Source organism: Telopea speciosissima, chromosome 10, assembly GCF_018873765.1.
Source record: "Telopea speciosissima isolate NSW1024214 ecotype Mountain lineage chromosome 10, Tspe_v1, whole genome shotgun sequence".
Lineage (NCBI taxonomy): Eukaryota > Viridiplantae > Streptophyta > Magnoliopsida > Proteales > Proteaceae > Telopea > Telopea speciosissima.
The window spans coordinates 40,455,155-40,474,582 of NC_057925.1; the positions used below are offsets into that span (position 1 = coordinate 40,455,155).

The 19,428-nt window shown below is 39.9% G+C and overlaps 1 protein-coding gene and 1 long non-coding RNA gene across 3 annotated transcripts in view; one reads left to right on the forward strand and one right to left on the reverse strand.

Annotated features, from left to right (window-relative positions):
* The window catches only part of LOC122644263, a 23,318-nt gene continuing 3,890 nt past the window's right edge, over positions 1-19,428 (reverse strand). Inside the window, exons 2-3 of one of the 2 annotated variants that reach the window (XR_006330263.1) lie at positions 8,942-8,949; positions 1-321 (exon numbers count right to left, since the gene is read on the reverse strand). This is a non-coding gene — a long non-coding RNA (uncharacterized LOC122644263). The remainder of the gene's footprint in view (positions 322-8,941; positions 8,950-19,428) is intronic. The other variant, XR_006330262.1, reaches the window with a different exon arrangement.
* The window catches only part of LOC122644262 (DNA-directed RNA polymerase I subunit 1-like), a 25,228-nt gene continuing 17,228 nt past the window's right edge, over positions 11,429-19,428 (forward strand). The window contains exon 1 of the mRNA XM_043837903.1: positions 11,429-12,285. Within this exon, the coding sequence (XP_043693838.1) occupies positions 12,160-12,285 (126 nt within the window). The 5' untranslated portion in view covers positions 11,429-12,159. The remainder of the gene's footprint in view (positions 12,286-19,428) is intronic.

Here is a 19,428-nt window from a genome sequence, read left to right on the forward strand (position 1 = left end):
GTATTTGTTCCATTCACTCATCCTTGCCTTGAATTTTTTTGTCGAAAACCTAAAACTTTTTGCAACGCCATTTGTTTCATCCTTAAAGTTGGATTGACCTTCCAGGCATCAACTTGGCTGCAAAAAGAATAAGGTGGATGACCACCCTGCAGTAAAGAAACCCATGGTGTATTCAACTCAGCAGCTTTCATTTTCTCTTTCCAATGTAAGTAATGAGGATCCCAAGGATTCAGCATGTGAGAGACCATTGTCAATGTCATTTATAGGTGGGAGCATGAATATCTGCAAAACACGAGTTCTAACTTTCTTGCAGACAGAGCGCTTGACAATTAGAGCACTAGGTTTGGTTTTAGGCCCATATTCCCTGTCCCATACATGCCTCAATATGACAGTAGCAGTGGATCTCACGCTACATGGCAACCGTCTCACGCCTCATGGCAACAACTATACCCTAGGATAGGGGACTTGGCATATTCTGATGACAACTCTTATATGAATGTTGTGGAGCACTATATGCAACAGGGCAGCAACATTATGTCATGGGAAGACTATGTGGCACGAGTGGGAACTGAATACATGATTCAATCTCAGTTTATGTGATGATAGTTATAACATTGTTAAACAATTTGATGTATCACTTTAACATTTTTAATGCTTATTAAGTTGTTTTACTGTTAATTGAATGTTTTGCTAGCTTTCTATCACCAAATTATGTCATTTATGTGTTGAGCAGGGTATTTTAGTACGTCGTCGCCTACCAACTTAGGGTCTGATGTAAAAGTCCTAGTTTGACTTTGTTTTTGCAAAATCTGATAAGGCTACTGTGTTTAAATGGCCTAAAATAGGCAGAATACCAAGTTTTAAACCCAAAATAGGTCTAAAACCCACTGAGTTGAGGCTTCGAGTCGAAAAATAAAAATGCACCAACTCACCGAGATCTCGACTTGACTCTGTTTTTGAGGAATCAAGATGGCACCGAGACCTGAGTTTTTGTACCTTGATTCGGATATTTTGATGCTGACTTGGTTGGTTCTGGTGGTAATAGGAGATCTACCACATAGTATTATACATTTATTGTTAGCAATCTTGTCACGTGGAGAAGCAAGAAGGAAACGATTGTTACTAGTTGCAGTACTGAGGCTGAGTATAGGACTATGGCTCATACTGCAACCGGGTTGACGTGGTTGAAGTCACTGCTTCAAGAATTGGGTTTTGCGGTTATTAAAACTAAGATGTTTTGTGATAATCAAGCTATATCTACGTTGCCAGTAACCTGGTGTTCAATAAAAGGACCAAACATATTGAAGTCGACTATCACTTTGTGAGGAATGCAGTTAAGAAGAAGTTGATTGTTACTCCATTTGTTTCTTCTACTGATCATTTGGGTGATATGTTTACCAACTCATGTAGTTATGCTTTCCGGAAATACTGTTCCAAGCTGGGCATGTGTGATTAATATGCTCCAACTTGAGAGAGAATGGTAAGTTTTGTACACATACTGTAGGGGTATGGTTGTCAAATCCCATGTGGTACTTCATTGCTATTGGGTTTAGTTGGTTGATCACGATAAGGAAAGTGCCCCTATCGTGATGTGTTTGTGGTTCCTTCAGTTTTCTTTGTGGTTTGTAATTCGTGTTGTGTACTTGGGCACCATTTGATAACGTTACGCGTATTTCTGTTCCGTTTCTCACCAAAAACGTATTTTGGTGTTTTTGTTTGTAGAATAACTTTTCTGGGTTGCAAAATGGTGTTTGATAAACCTGTTACAGGAACGTATCCAGAATACTTTTAGTATTGTAAAGGTGTTTGATAAAACCTGTTTTTGCAACAGTTTTGTAATGTTTACTATGAATTACAGAAATGCCATTAATACTATAATCCATATAAAATCAATGATTTTAGGACATCAAAAATTATTACAAATCCATATAAAGTGTATATATCTGTAAGCAATTGGAACAGATGATTAATCAAGATGAAACTAGTAACTATCAATAACAAGAACTAACACCACTTCCTACTTTTCTAGTGGATAACACAATCTCTAAATTCTAATAATGTATAGAGGACACAGATGTGATCCTTGGCTGCACCTACTACAAAAGCAATCAATTTGCTATGAGATGTCAAACAAAAGGCTGAGAGTTGTCATTCTCAAATTACTTTAACTAACTATGCTTTAAACGGTTGAATAAAAAGGGTCTTAGTGGATTTAAACCACTATCGCTTGGAACATACTTATGTTCCAAGTGCTCTAACAACTTGAGCTAAAGATCTATCAAATAGAGTTTTGAACATGCTTATGAATAAAAAGGGTCTTAATGCATCTATGAAGATTTTCCAATTACCTTACCTTCAAATCCATGCTGAATCAGGAGGCTATGGTTCTAATTTTTTGCCTTTTTTATTTGTCTTGGGATTGAGCTAGCTAGTGCAACTGATGGCATCACGAAACCTTGTGCTATTCTCATCAATCGTAAGATGCCTTGCTTGTTTCTGTACACTTGTTCTCATGTAGTTCTTGATTTCATTATCAGTTCTTCCTGGTACATGTTGTGCATTCTTAGACCATGTAGAATTGTCAAATAGACAAAACAGCATGGAAGATGAAGCTGTGATTAGATTGCCAAGATCAGTAATGGAGATACAAACTAATTGATGTTGAGGAGATCATATAGTAATGCTATGGATAATTGAATAAGCACCTGTACCCCACTTGGAATGGAGTTCAAGAATCACAGGCTGCTCTTCTGGAGTAAGCTTCCCACGCTTCACATCTGGTTTCAAATAATTCAACCATCTTAATCTGCAACTCTTGCCAATTTTCTTCAATCCAAAAGAAAACAGAAAAATGAATTGATATTAAATCACTCATATTATGAATTATGAATCAAAACAATTGTGTAGCATAACAACTGTTTGTTTGTTTGTTTACCTGAACATCTAGCTAACAGATTCCAACGACGTTCACCATGATGAGTAATGTAATGGATGAGAAGAGTGTCTTCTTCAAGGGTCCATGGCCCTCTTCGTAGCTCAGTATCATCTTCACCATAACTGGATCCACTCTTGGATGGAGAAGACATAGCAGAAACTCTCAATTGAGAGAAACCCACAAACTTAAAAGACAGATTACATATACAAAAGGGCTCAGTATGGTTGAAGCTATACAGCCAACCCAAGATTTATATAGTCCAACAATAAGTTCAAGCATTAGTAAAGAAGGTAACTTTCTTTTCAACACAAGTAGCCTAAGAAAAGTAAAACCCACTGTAGATTTGATTTATTTTCCTCTTGTATGATATTTTTGCCTCAAAAACCAAATTAAACTAGAATTTCTCAAAAAATGGTTTGGTCTCTTAACACAGCTTTCTATAATTTTATTCAATGCCACCAAGGTCCGGTCTGGATGATTTCTTAATGACGCAGAAGAGTCAAAAGCTCTGATGGCTATTGAAAGAATGATCCTCATTAAAACCTTTGACCAGAAGCTAAAGAATGAGGTTTGATGGAAAAATCATAATCATGGAATCAGAACCTTCGGCATGTGGGACCCCATCAAAGAATGGATTTTGCTCTTTAATTTATAACTTTCTACCATAGTAATTTAGAACTTAAAAAGAGAATCTCATCTTATCAACTGATCCACTTAAAAAGGCCAATAGACAAACTAAGAAACACAGAAAAAAAAGAGTTGAAAAAATTCTTGAAAATGAAATCTTGGTGCTTGGGTGTTGGTTCATTCAAAATCAAGTTTCTTGGGTTTCTAAGATTCTCTACACAGTTCTGGACCCATATATCATAAATTATACAGTAATTCTAAGCGTGGGTCTATTGGTTTGGCTGCCAAAACAGGCTTTGAGGGGGGGGGGGGACTATAAAAAATAATGGATGAAAGGGTGCAGTGTTATTCCAGGCATTGTATACACTGCTAGAAACCCAAAAAAGTTATTATAATCAAAGTACTAAATCAAGATCTCAGCTTATACTCCAGTGAATATCAAGTATACTCAAGTACTAAATCAAGATCAGTGTGACACACAGAACAAATTCACCACTGATGTGCAATACTCCAGTGAATATAAAGTATATCATCCCTTCAACAAGGACATGATGATGGAATTGGGAGACCAAGAATGGTTAATCCCCATATGAACAAACACAAACACACAAGCATGATTTGTGAAGCAGACCTAACGCAGGTTGATAATCCCAATCCTAGAATTAGGAACTTATGAGAATCCGATCTGCTGGAAGGAGTCCAGGAAAACATAAACAGATACGTAAAACTAAACACAGATATCAGAATAAACTGAAATAAACTAGGGAATAGGAGATGAGATATCAAGCACATTCAAGAACAGAGTTCTTCCTGCTCAGCATGTATTGTAGCTCATCATCAATTTGTACCAAATTATACTAGTATTTTAGAATTATATATAGACCTTTTATCTGAATACTATTTATTTTGAGCTTTCATTTAGAGCAAATGTACTCATGCTGTAGTTAGATTTACACTACACGCTAGATGAGGATACGCAAGAATATAAACAATATAGCAGAATTCAAGGGTAAGAATATAAACAATATAGCAGAAGCACTCTCTATACTTGCCATAGAGCTGTTGGGCATAATTATGAGGGGGCTTCTGAGTGCACATGTTGTAGATGGTTCTGTTTTCAGTTAAGAACAATAACAATGACTGCCATGAAAACTCATTGGCTGCAAGAGAATAACAAATATCTATTTGAGACAGGAAAACAAAACCAATAAATTAGGTAATAATAATGTGAATATTATTCCCTGATTTTCATTCCTCTCAATAGAGAGTTTATATACATAGTACAAGGAGCAGATCCTAGCTATTCTAAACTAGGAAATAGTTACACAGAATTTACAATCAAATATTGGGTTTCCCTATCCAAGGGATTGTGTCATATAAGGTAAGATTTCATTATCATATGTGGAGATTGCACTCTATATGGCAAGATTCTATTATCACATGTGGCTGACTGAGAAAGGAAAGGGGATCCCTGAATATCTCTCAATACACCCCCTCAAGGTGGAGAGTCGGTTGGGCGAATCTTCAGCTTGTCCCTCAAGAAAGTAAATCGTGTGGTTCCAAGTGGCTTGGTAAGTGTATCAGCAAGTTGATCATTTGTAGAAATAAACTGAACCTGCAGCTGCCTTTTGGATACATGATCGCAAACAAAGTGGAAATCGATTTCCACATGTTTGGTACAGGCGTGAAAAACTGGATTTGCTGACAAATAGGTCGCCCTTATATTATCACACCATAAGATTGGTGGTTCGGCCAATGGACAACCCAATTCGCGCATGATTGATTCCAACCAGACTAGTTCAGCCGATGCATCAGCCAAGGCATTGGCCAAAGCTTTATATTCGGCTTCAGTAGAAGAGCGCGCGACCATACGCTGCTTCCTAGAGGTCCAGGAAATGAGATTTGGACCTAGAAAAGTTGCATACCTGCCTGTAGACTTACGATCTATACTGTCACCTGCCCAATCAGCATCCGAGAAAGCCTAAAGAGAGCGTAGAGGGGAACGCTCAATAAAAAGTCCATGTGAGTGGGTGCTCCGAAGATAACGTAATATCCTTTTAACAAGTTGCCAGTGCTCCTCCGTTGGAGCGTGCATATACTGACACGCTCTGTTAACCGAGAAGCTCACATCCGGTCGTGTAAGAGTAACGTATTGAAGAGCTCCCACAACAGACCGATATAGGGTAGGGTCGGACATCAAAGCACCCCCTGAGTCTGATTTGGTCGTTGTGGCCAATGATGTTTTGACCGGTTTGCAGTCAACCATGCCGGTCCGCTTCATTAAATCAGAGATATACCTGGACTGAGTCAACACAAGCCCACGGATCTGCTGTACGACCTCAATGCCTAAAAAGAAACTCAACGGCCTAAGGTCCTTAACCAAGAATTCAACGGATAACTGAGTCAAAAGGGAGGAGATCATGGCCGGGTCACTGCCTATGACTATGATGTCGTCAACATAAATAAGGATATAGCAAATCTGCCGACCTGTGTGTCGAATAAAGAGGGAAGTGTCAGTTTTGGACCCATGAAAACCAATACTGCAGAGAAAGGTAGATAGCCGTGCAAACCAAGCACGGGGTGCCTACTTCAGGCCATAGAGAGACTTATGTAACCTACAAACAGCATTAGGATGAGAAGAATCCACGAATCCCGGAGGCTGAGTCATATAAACCTCCTCTGTTAGAGCTCCGTGCAAGAAAGCATTACTGACGTCTAGCTACCTAATGGACCACCCATGGGAAACAGCCAGAGAGAGAACCAGTCGAATCGTGGTGGGCTTAATAACTGGGCTAAGAGTTTCGCCATAATCGAGCCCATATTGCTGATGAAATCCTTTGGCCACCAAACGTGCTTTATAGCGCTCCAAAGAGCCGTCCGCCTTCCATTTGATACGGTACACCCACTTGCAACCAATAACATTCATCCGGGGTGTACGTGGCACAAGAGACTAGGTGTCGTTCCGTATGAGAGCATTGAATTCATCCGCCATCGTAACTCGCCATTCCTGGACTTTATTTGCCTATGAAAAATAGGTAGGTTCAGTAGTAACGGGTACTGCACTGAAAGCCTGTGGTCTCGACCTTAGGGTCATGGAGTGGGGAGGGTGGACTGGGCCAGGGTTGGGTATGGTGTTGGGTGGATCTCATGGAGATCTCGGGTCTTAAGTGGTGGTGAGTTCAGGGACGGCCTATTTGGTGATAGAGAAGGTGAAGGAGGTTCGGCTGGTGTAGGAGTGGGTAAGGGCGATGGCTGAGGGGTAATGGTTTCCCGCACTAGTGAAGCCATAGGGGAAGGGTATATAGCCGGTAATGGTGAAAGCGTTGAAGCCATAGGTACCTGCAATGGAGCAGAAGCCCACGATGAAGGAGATGTGGGTTGGGAAGGTGGTGGTCCCAAGATAGAGCTTGCAAAGGGAAAGGAATGCTCATTGAATCGCACATGTCGAGCAATGACAATGCGATTGGATGAAAGATTAAGACAACGGTAGCCAAAATGGGAAGGACTGTAACCTAGGAACACACACGAGGCTGAGCGATAATCCATCTTATGTTTATTAAATGGTCGCAAAAGTGGAAAACATAATGATCCAAAAACCTTTAGGAAAGAGTAATCCGGTGTTCGATGAAAAACAAGTTGATAAGGTGACACCCCAAAGGACACCGATGTTGGCATGCGATTAATCAAATAGACAGCGATTTCAAAAGCATAATGCCAATAACGGTGGGGAATTGACCCATGAGCTAATAGGGAGAGCCCTGTCTCAACGATATGTCTATGACGTCATTCAACAGAGCCTAGCTGCTAATGGGTGTGGGGTGCAGACAACCAATGAGAAATACCAATTTTTGAAAAATAGGTGGGTAATGTGCGATACTCCCCACCCCAATCAGTTTGAATGGCCTTTATTTTTCGATCAAATAAACGTTCAACATGTGATTGGAATTTAAGAAATACATCAAAAACCTTAGATTTTCGCGCAAGAGGATAAAACCACATGAACTTAGTTTTGTCATCCACAAAAACCACAAAATCTGTGTCAGTCAGTCGAAACAGTAGGGGAGGGACCCCACACATCACTAAAAATTAAATCTAATGGAAATAAACTTTTATGGTTCGTAATATTTAAATGCAATCTACTAGCCTTGCCCAACTGACAGGCCTGACAAATACTACCAATGCGAGAAGAAGAAATAGGCAAATCATTTAATTCTAACATATGACGGAGAAGTTGCTCATGTGGGTGCCCTAGGCGATAGTGCCAAATATCAGAAGTGCTGCGAATAGCAGAATAGGCAGTAGGAGATGTCGTTGGAAGCAGTTCGTAGAGACCACCTTTACTCGGTCCGGAAAGAAGGGTTGCCTTGGTGACCTGATCCTTCACAAGAAAATGAGAAGGGTGAAACTCAAAATAAACATTGTTGTCCCGACTGAATTTTTTAACAGAAAGGAGCGATTTAGACATTGAGGGAACATGCAATATATTGCTCAAAGAAAATAAACAAGAAGTAGTAGAAGGGAATGAAGTGGAACCAATATGAGCAATTGATAGGCCCTTACCATTACCAACATGTACCTGATCCGGACCATTATATTCATCATAATGTGACAAAGAATGTAAATCAGGAGTTATGTGATGACTCACACCAGTGTCGGGATACCAAGGGAGAGGGGAGGGATGTGGCGGATTAGGTAGAAGAGGTAGGCTTGGGCTATTATAGGTTGTTGGGTATGCATTATAGGCCGGGTGTGTGTGATAGGTGTAATGGGCAGCAAGTATGGGTTGAGAAGGAAAGGCAAGTGGATTGGGGTAACCAGCCTGTTGACGGTAATAGCAACGATCGGTAGAGTGATTTGTTCGCCGGCAAATAGAGCACCAGAAATGCCCAGGCTGTTGATAGGGGAAGCCACGGCCACGACCACCACGGCCCCTCCCCCCCTACCCCCACGACCTCCACGTTGGGAAGAGAGAGATCCATTGGGAACAGGGGAAGAGGAACGCTGAACTGTATGAGCTGTTGGAGAAGATCCGGTTGGTGTAGCATCGGTCACGGACAGCTTGTTTAGAGCAGTACCATGAAGGAACTCATGGCTAAGCAACATGGAATGAAGATCATCATATGAGATAGGGTCAGTCCTGGTCAATAGAGAGGAGACCATGGACTGAAACTCGGTCTTGAGGCCCTTGTAAATATGGAGATTAAAAGCACTGGCCCGAAGAGAATGACCAGCCGCACTGAGTTCGGCGGCTATTGATTTGGCACGTTGAAGGAACTGAGACACAGACTCCTGGGTTTCTGGTGGATCTCTTGAAGTGCCATAGTGAGAGACATTATATGGCTTTTAGATGGTGAAGAGAATGCCGTTGAGGGGGTCTACCATATTTCCTGACTAGTATCCTTGTCAAGAATAAGTGGGAAAACCTCCTCAGATAAGGAGGCAATCAGGAAACTCTTGATCATGGAATCCTGGTGACACCAGGCTTGAGCTTCAGTAACATCAGCTAGACATGGCTTTGTGCCATCCAAATATGCAAATAGGGCCTGCCCATCGAGAAAGGGCTTTACTTGAGTCTTCCAAAACAGAAAATTCTTCGAGGTAAGCTTGATGGATATGTAATGGTGCGCATTATGGAAAGATGGAGCGGTTGCGGGTGTGACAGAAGGACTGTTCTCAGCCACAGAGAGAGGGCTGGAATGTTCGTCCACCATGAGGGGAAGAATGGGTAGAGAGACAGAAAAAAAAAAAAAAAAACTCAGAGAGAGAGCTTGTTGGAGCTTTGCTTGGCTCTTGATACCATAATAATGTGAATATTATTCCCTGATTTTCATTCCTCTCAATAGAGAGTTTATATACATAGTACAAGGAGAAGATCCTAGCTATTCTAAACTAGGAAATAGTTACACAGAATTTACAATCAAATATTGGGTTTCCCTATCCAAGGGATTGTGTCATATAAGGTAAGATTTCATTATCATATGTGGAGATTGCACTCTCTATGGCAAGATTCTATTATCACATGTGGCTGACTGAGAAAGGAAAGGGGATCCCTGAATATCTCTCAATAGGTAAAATAGGAATCACAACTCGGGCTTATTCTTGCCATTCTAATGACTCTCTCTCTCTCCCTTTTCCTCCTTATTCACCTGGCTCTAATTTATCTGGCGAGTTTTGTACCATGAGGAGAGAGAATTTTTGCAAAGAGAAAATGGACCACATTCACATCACACAGTAAAAGTAAGGCAGAAATTGAGGGAACAACAACTACTAAAAAAATTTAAGAACACCAGGACTGGTTTAAAAAAAACAAAGAAGGGATTTGGAAGATGACTCTACGCAATTCTACAAAAACCCCTCGCCTAATTCTGACTCTAATCGGTTTTTGTTTTCATGAATAGAACACGAGAACGGGTTTAATTATCAAAAAAAAAAAAAAAAACAAATTTAAGGGATTGTGCAGTGAAAAAAAGAAGAAGAAGCAGAAGAAAGCAATAGAACTAATCCTAGATGGCGACGGCGAGTTGTAGGCGGTAGGAGATCTCGAGCGGGCGAGCTTGAGGTTGGAGGAATCAACATTGGAACTTGAGAGCTTAAGGTTCTTTTGGAGTCGAGATGGTGAGCTTGAGGTTGGAGGAATCAGCACTGGTGCTGGAGCTTGTGAGAGCTTGAAATTCTGCCAGTTATGGACATTGGTACCGTCTGATCTCTCTTCCACAGCGTTTGTCTCCTTCCCTGTGTTTCGCCATGGATTTTCTGGAGCTCTCACGCTAGCTGAACATAGAAGAGAAGGGAGATGGCTGAGAGATAGGTGTTTTCCTTCAATTATTGGGCAACATTTTTTAACATTGGTACACAAATTGGTAAAAACAACAATACTTGTTTCTACAAAAACGTTATTGTTGGCATAAATTGTTATAAATTTTGATTTATGGTTACAGAAACACATGAAACAAAACAGGTTTATCAAACGGTTTTTCTGTGCTATTTGTGTGCTGGGAACACAAATAGCACAGAAACACCAGAAACATAACGTTATCAAACGGTGCCTTAGTAGGGTCCTACGAAGACAATCAGCTATAAGCTACAAGTTATAAATAAACGGTTATAGGCTTATAGCCTCGATAGAGTTCATACTGAATCTATCTTGGTTCAGTTCTCCACACTCTTTCTTTCATCCCCTTCATCACTCTCTTGATATCTTTCTTTCTTCATCAAGCATTGTGTAAATGGGTTTATTTGTTTCTGTTGTGCTGTACTTCTAAATTCGCATTTCCCCCCCCCCCCTTTTTTCCCTCTGTTTTGGCCTCTTAACTTTGTATATTTTCATGTTCCTGAAAATTTTGGCCAACACATTTCCTTTATGGCTTTTCCCTTTGTTTTTTTAAAAAAACAAATTGGGGTATGTCACTCGATGCTGCTACAGTTGATCATCAATGAACATGACTGAATCATGTCAGGAAGGTTTATCTTATATTTGTTGCTTATTTGTGCTGCCCCCAAGTTCTAGATGCATCCATTCCTAATTCCTCCTTATTTTGTCGCAGTCTATCTCAAAACATTCTAATCTCTGCAAAGCTCATCTTATATCCATGCGATTTTTCCTGATTTCTCATCAGTTTTTATTTAATAAAGTATGAGTTTTTTATTAGATTTTATAAAATTTCCCCCTTGAGTTTATTAGCCACATGCTTATCCATCCTTCTAAAATTCTACTGGCAATATCCTCTTCAACCTCTCCCTTGTTGCGGGTAAAATTGCTGTGTCAAAATTAACAACTGGGTCCGTAATCCGAGAAGTTTGCAATGTGGCCGTCATTTCCAATCATTTTTTATCTTACAGGCGTCCATGCATCATAGAGAAATAGGTAGTGATTCACAGTGTTAATATTTTTGTTGGTGCAGGGATGAAGCTGAGCGTCTAGCTGCAAAGTTCAAAAAGGTATCTGTAGCAGATGTAATTGAGAGCATGGAGGTCTCTGTTATGCCATTTGCTGTCGAAAAACACCAAATCTCCAGTATTTATAAGCTGAAGTTGAAGCTATATCCACCTCTAATTTATCCTCCTTACATGGATATTACAGTAAAAGACTGCATGAAAACCATAAAAAATAAATTTCTCCGGGAATTGGAGGATGCCATTCAAAATCATCTGGACATGCTATCTAAGATCAGTGGCATAAAAAAACATTATGCAGACTGCACAATCCACTTCTGCAAAGGAAGCAGGTGAGGATGATCTGGGCAGTACATCTCAGGAAGTAGAAGAAAACAATGTTGGCGGGGGTGATGCTGATGATGATGAAGATGATGATGGTGGTGGTGAGGATCTAGGCGTTGATGCACAGAAAAGAAAACGTCAAGCTACAGATGAGATGGATTACGAGGATGATATGGAAAATGATATCTCCCACATTACTGAACATGATGAAGGGGATCCAACCACTGGCTTTGAAAGCGAAGTTGATCAAGTTGAAGCTGAAGAAGGGAATACTACAACTGGTGAAATTCAGGTATTTGATGCTGATGATGAAACCCCATCAAAAGCTGGATCTGTCTCCAAGTCAAAATCAAGTGCGAAAAAGGCAAAATCAGTAATTGATGGAAAGAATGCCAGTTCAAAACGAAGAAGAAAAGACACTGACAGCATTCCATGTGAAAGCTAAGGGATTGGACGTTGAGGTCCATTTTAGATTTACCAACGAACCTCATATTTTATTGGCCCAGGTACTTTTCCAACTTGTCACTCAAAGACATAATGCATGGTTTAACTCAGATTAGCTTTTCTGTCTTCCTCACAATTAAGTGCAAGAGTAACTTCTCCAAACTCTGCATTTGGTTCCTTTCCTCTTTGGAAGCTTAACATATTGCTTTTTTTGACTGGATCTCCGTGGTTCCTGTCACTGTATAATATCGTATTGTGGAGCACTAGTGCAAGTCCTCAGAACCCCCAGCTAAAATCATTACCTGATTTCTTTCATATTTGCTGCTATCCACACTGATTTATCTTCAAATTTGGAATCTTGGATTCTTGCTATATTCTAACTGTTGCTCGGATTGCACTTTCTGCAACAAATTTCTAAACCAAATTGAGTTATAACTTGTGTTTGATAAATTCTTCACATGCTAATTGAAATTAATTTAGACTCTATGCACTAAATATTAATGTAGAAATCAAAGTTCCCATTACTTAACCTTTCTTTTTCTATTTGAAATAGAGGGCTTAATAATTGTTTATAATTTCTTATTTTTTTTTACAGCTACCAGGTATTGTAATTCAAAATTCTTAGATAAATCTTGGGTGTACTATTCCTTGTTAATATAGGATGGGTAAGATAAATTAGTTCTACATGTGGGCTGGGACTTTTCAGACATTGGTGTGATTTATTTTTTTCAGAAATTGCTTTATCATCAGTGTATTAATTGGGAATTATAAGGAAATTGGATACTATTTTGTTAGGATTCGGGGTAGAGTTTGGGTGAGGACATGCACTAGCTAGAGGTTTAGTATGAGATATTTCTGTTCTAAGGGCTATTTGGGTGTACTGATACTTTTGTTTACGGGTTTCAAAGGCCAGGGTGGTTCGAGAACTCGGTTTTGGACCTGGTTTTGCTTAGGCCAAAAACCGAGTCGGTGCACTTTTTTTAAAAAAAAAAACTCGTTTGATGGTTTTGGTGGGTTTTTGACCTAGTTTGGTCATGAAACTTGGTAGACAGCCTATTTTTGGCTATTTAAATATACTGTTACTATCAGGTTTTCCAAAATCAAAGTCCAAATAGGAGTTTCACTTCAGACCCTAGGTTGGGAGGCAAACCTTGGTGCTAATTACTAACAGGCCCTATTCTACACATAATTTAGTAATAGAAAGCAATCAAAGCATACAATAAATGTAAAACAACTTAAATAAGCATTAGAGATGTAAAACTGTAAAATGCATCAATCTTAACTTAGACTTCTATCAACTCCTCTTTCAATCTCACTTGAATCACTTCTCACTTATACAGTTCTACATCAAATACTAATACATATTCCAATTCTATTATGCAAACGAGTGTTGTGCTGGACCAAAACCTTGAGACATCGTTTGACTCTGCTGAAGCACGTTAGGCTCTGTTTGTGACACACAGGCTTCCCGTGTCATAGTGCTGGTGCTAAAGAATCACACATACTCTTCCACACAATACATAAAAGTGGAGTTATTAATAAACTAAAGGGTACCCTATCTTAGGGTATGGAAGAGGCGGTTGCGATGAGATCGATCCACTACTACTGCCACTAGGTTGTCGAACTACCATCCGCATGTATGGCTGGGTTGGGACTGTGAATATGTCGTCCACAAAACCTAACCCAGTGCTCTGATTACCTCCATAGTCAAACTCAGATGCGGAGTGTACTGATGATGGATAGCCAAAGTGTGACTGCAACTACAGCTGCCCAAATTGACCATAGTCACTATATTCGGAACCAATGCGCTCCTGGCTATAATCATGGTCATATTGAGGCTGAGATGCACACCACAACTTATACTCACTGGTAGTATCTATACTCATGCTTCCAAAACTTTTAAGCATGGTCTTCATAATCATGTCCATCGACTGTAACTCTTCGGTCTCATCATGTGCTTGCCACTGTGTGCGACGTGGGTGTCTCTTGTATGTAGCGGGTACCATGGTCTGGATTTTGTGTAGCATGAGTGAACTGACTCACCTGTGAAATCCACCGGCTCCGTCTCCAGTTTGTACTGGTATTACTCGTGCATCCCCTCACCACCACTACCCCCATCGTCGTCAGATGGCGACCCATCTAACTTGTGTTCCTCCTCATCATCTTGGTCAATTGGTGAGTTGACTCTGAATGTACACTTATACTCCCCTCTTCCTACATATCATCATCCACATCGGTACCCATAGAACTAGCTATGGTGGGGGGGTCGGGCCTATCCCAACCTGATCCGATTTTGGTTCACTTTGATCCTTTAAGCATTGGAATAGGGGATCCTCTTTATCACCCTAGTCCTCTTGGAAAATGTCTCCAAGCTCGATCAGTTCTTTATCATTGTTGTCCATTTCTTCACGTATGTGCTGCATCCTTAGTCTCATATTATAGTGCATATACACCAGCTGATCCAATCGTTTGTGACAGAATTGGTTCTCCCTCTTAATGTGTATGAGTGAAAATGTACTCCAGTTGCGCTCGTATCCAGAGGATAAACAAAAAAGTCTATGAGAGCACTCTGATTGCTCTCTTTCTCAGTGTAGGTGCACCTGAGCCATGCACCCACCAATTGGTTGCATTACAAATATGCAATATTATGAATATATATAAGTATATAAAAAAATTATTAATGTAATGCCAGTAGCCAGTAGTGGCCTACAAGGGTCTAACTTTTGTCTAGCTTCCACTGTAGCTTTCGACTTAAACTCAAGGAAGTATCTCTTAAGTATTTGATCCGTTTTCATTTCAAAGTTCAAATATGCCTTGCAATAGTATTTCCTATTTAGTACATAGCACAATAAAACTAATTACATTAATTTGCTACCATGTCTCATACTCTCACCTCACTATTTGCCAAAGTTGTCAAGGCGTCACCTAGGCGCTACTTAGGCGTCCAGGCGGATTTATAGGTGCCTAGGCGGCTGCCGCCTTATTGCAGGGTGTCTTGCATTAGTTTAATTGGTATCGAACCAGGTTCTGACACTTATTTATGCCAAATACCATTTAAGTAAATATTTTTATATTTAATATTTCATTTACTTAAGATATTATTCATAAATAAGCAAATACCCCCTATTTGAATCCAATAAAAGTAGTTAAAAAATCAAATTCCAAAAGGGTAAAAAGTCAACCCCCCCAGTTCAAGAACAAAAACTGGATTTTGGGCGGTAGGTGAAATTTACAACTTTCTAATGCTGGGGTTTTTCTCAAAAATTCCATAAATCTTAATATGGTAAAACATTGCTAAAAAAAAATTTGCGGTAAAATATTCATTTGTTTTGATATCTAAAAAGATATTTTCATTTAGGGCGATTTTAACAGCATTCGTGCACACCAAATAAGGTTTGACCGGAACATAACTCCTTCAATACAAATCAGATTTAAGCAATCTTGGATTTGTTGGAAAGCTGATTTGTACTCTTCCTAATACAAAAGTCTCATGTAAAAATAAAATTGTTTGATCAATCAAATTTCTTAGAGAACAAGAACACTTTTCTAAATTGAGAGCAAGTTAATTACTTATTGATAACATCATATTTTCTAAGAACAGTATACACCAAATGTGAGACTAGGTATACTTGAAAAGCACCAATTTCAAGAACATATAAACCAAATGTGTGTTTTGATTGTTTCACACATAAAACTGATATATTTAAAAAAATAATATGGGAACGCAATTTAGGCCGCCTAGGCACTACTTAGGCGTCACCTAAGCGGTTAGTCGCTTAGGGAGGACGTCAAACGCCTTTGATCGCCTAGCGCCTTGACAACTATGCTATTTGCGTCAGCCTGAATCTTTGTATTTGGCTCCAACTTCTCAATGACATTTTCAACTGCTTCTATCAATTCTGGTTCAAGTACAATATTATGCTTGCAATGATATTTGGGATTGAGATAGTATTCTGGTAATGACATAAATAACTTGTTAGTGCTTTTGAATATGTAAATGTAAATATTACTGGAAAGTGTAAAGTATGTTGAACCAAACATTTAAAACTCACCAACTTTATGCAATTGATGACTCAAGTGCTTTTCCCATCGATCATCAATAATCTTAAGGTATGCCTTTACACTTCAGGATATCACAGCTCTTACAAATTCTTTCATCTATTGCATGGCAGCATAAATATGGGCCAAGGTAGGCTTCTTCTTTTTATTCAAGTCATGCTAGAATTTATCTCTAGCGATGGTCTCTTATGCTACCCCTTCCCTTCATTAGTATTTCACCCCCGCCAACCAAACCACAATTCACTAGCAAACAAAAACCTCAAACCGACAACCTTCGTCTGAAAGCTCTTCTATGCAATGTAGTTTGTGGCAAATCGAGTCACATTATGCCTCACTAAATCACCATTGCATTTCTCCCTCAACATTTGTAACGCATATCCATCATTGTATACAAAAGTGGTCACTTGTCTTGCCTTGCTGACCACACTTGCTACCAAAGTTTTTTTCCTCATGTCCTTATGCATTAGGTTAATGGAATGCGCTGCACATGGTGTCCAAAAGAGGTGGATCCTTTTGCTTTTCTTATTCATCAATTTCTCTCCAACTTTTTTGAAGTTAGAACCATTATCTTTCACAATTTCGATAGCGTTCTTTGGCTCCACCTCCACAACTTTCTTCAATTCCTTATATAAAAGTACAACAATCTTTAATGTCCTTTGATGCATCCAAACACTGCAAGAAGATTACTTTACCATTACAGCTAACCATGAAGTTGATGATCTATTTATTAGGTCCAGTCCAACCATCAGCCATAATTGTAACTCCATATGTATCCCACCTTAGCTTTAATGTTTCTATATAGTCTTTCAACTCCTTCTCCTTTGGCAAATAAACATTCTTGAATTCCCATGCGGTGGACCCCTTCATTCATGGGCTAACCCTCCCTGCAGCGTCAAGGAAAGCTTCATAGTATGTTCCCTAAGCTACATTAAGTGGTATGCTATTATAGAACACAAACTTGCTAAGGGAATCTCGTGCTGCATCCTCTTTACTACCTAACATTTGTTGGATGGTTGGTTGATAAGCATCCTGTTGCCTATATGTATTGGGATCTTGCTGAAGAACATGCTCTGGGGAAGCTACTCGTGGTCGGGGTGGGGGCCATTGGGGTTCCCTCACACTCTTGGGCACTCCTATAAGGAGGAATCTCCCCCTCTCCATGTCTATGCTTTTTCCTCTCAAAAAAGCTAGATCTCGCTGAGATCTCGGCGAAACCTCGTTCCGTGGTATTAAGAGATAGAAGAGGGGGGAACTAGGGTCTGCAGATGGGATGATGTAACAGATATAAGGATAAGAAGAACGCAGGACACAATTAGAAAGGGTGAAAAGAAGCGCATGCCTCACACTCTTGGGCTCTCCTATAAGGAGGAATCTCCCCCTCTCCATGTCTATGCTTTTTCCTCCTCTCAAAAAAGCTAGATCTCGCTAAGATCTCGGCGAAACCTCGTTCCATGGTATTAAGAGATAGAAGAGGGGGGAACTAGGGTCTGCAGATGGGATGATGTAACAGATATAAGGATAAGAAGAACGCAGGACACAATTAGAAAGGGTGAAAAGAAGTGCATGCCTTTGGGTTAGGACTGGGAATAGCGGCTGGTCTTAGGTTTAGATTGGAGGTAGTGCGTAGAAACATAAATGACAAATTTAGAATTTGGATATAGGGAAGAAAAGATACTGTAAGAAGGCGAGATTCAAAAGAAAGCAGTGTTACCTATTTCATTTGGGTGTCTACGGAAGGAGAAAAATGCCAGGCATTATTGGGGATCACTATTTTGAGGTTATGGGAGTTGTTGATAGAGTCAAATGTCGGGTGGCACAATGAGCAGAAGCATGCAATATTTTCGAATGCATCCCAGCAGATCGGTTGTTTTTGGGATTCGGGACCCTTGATCTATGTATGGGTCCTATGGGAGATGGTTTACAGAATAGTAGTTAAATGGCAACCTCTTCTAGAGGTAATATCTAAGCAAAATGTGGGTGGGTGCTCTCTATCATGGTTTCAAGTTTTGGTTTTGAGCCTAGTTTCGACCAGGCTCAAAAACTGAAATATTTTGTGAAACCGCAAAATTTTGGCAATCAGAATCTGGAAGGTTTTGAAGGTTTGTTTCGAGACCCAAATGGCGGCCAAATTAGGTCCTGAAACTTCTAGGAAACTCTATTTTGACAGTCAATTCCTACATGCTAATGAAGTGAAAGTCCCAAGTTGTGGGAGTGATTTGGCCAAAAAATAACAAATAAACTAGTTTGCAGGGTTGTTACAGTCGCAACCTAAGTTATATCTGAAGGATATTCAGCTAATGTTATCAGGTGGACGGAGGACAATATGGAGGAACTCTGAGGATATGATATGCTCAGCTCATTAGGGCTGAGCAGTTGTTTTGGTGATACTATTCCTTTATGGATTTGGCAAAGCAAGGGATTGTGAGACCATATTTGTTTTTGGTGAGCCTCTCTATCCTTTTATATAATATGCATCACTATTTGCTCCTACCTACTAATATTCTCAGCCTATGAATAACTTGTTAATTATTTAAAAAAAAAAAAAAAAGGGAATGGGAAAAATAGATACATATAAAAATTGAAATAGATTTTGCACTTTACTGGGGGACAACTCAGGGCACAGAAACTTTGGCGTGGAAGTAGTTGGATCATCCGGATCCATGCCAACGATTAGCTGAGAAGAGTGGTCATTCATTTGCTGGCACCATATAAACAATCTGATCCGAATGACATCAAAGGGACCATGCTCGTAGGACAGGCAAGAGCGGTCAATGGGCCGTCCTACAGTGTGATGCCTCTACAATAGAGGCCCCTCAAGAATTGAGATCCTGTGTAGTCCCCAACTGCGAGCATTTGTCCTAACACTGGATGGAGTCACCAGCTGCATGTGTGGGAGACTGCTAGCATCGTAAGTTCTCGAGAAGCGAGGCACTAAAAGTCCTCAGAAGTGGAGGCAGATTGAGCCAAAGTAGCGCATCCTCAACTGCATAGGTGTGAGTCATAACTGGTGTGTTTAAGCCTAGTAGCGATAACTCATGCTCATGAATAAAGCTTTGACTGGGAAAGTTGGATCAGTGGATCCATGCCACGACCAATGATCGGTCATTCTTGGGGCGTTTAGCAAGTAAATCTGAGTGAGATCAAAA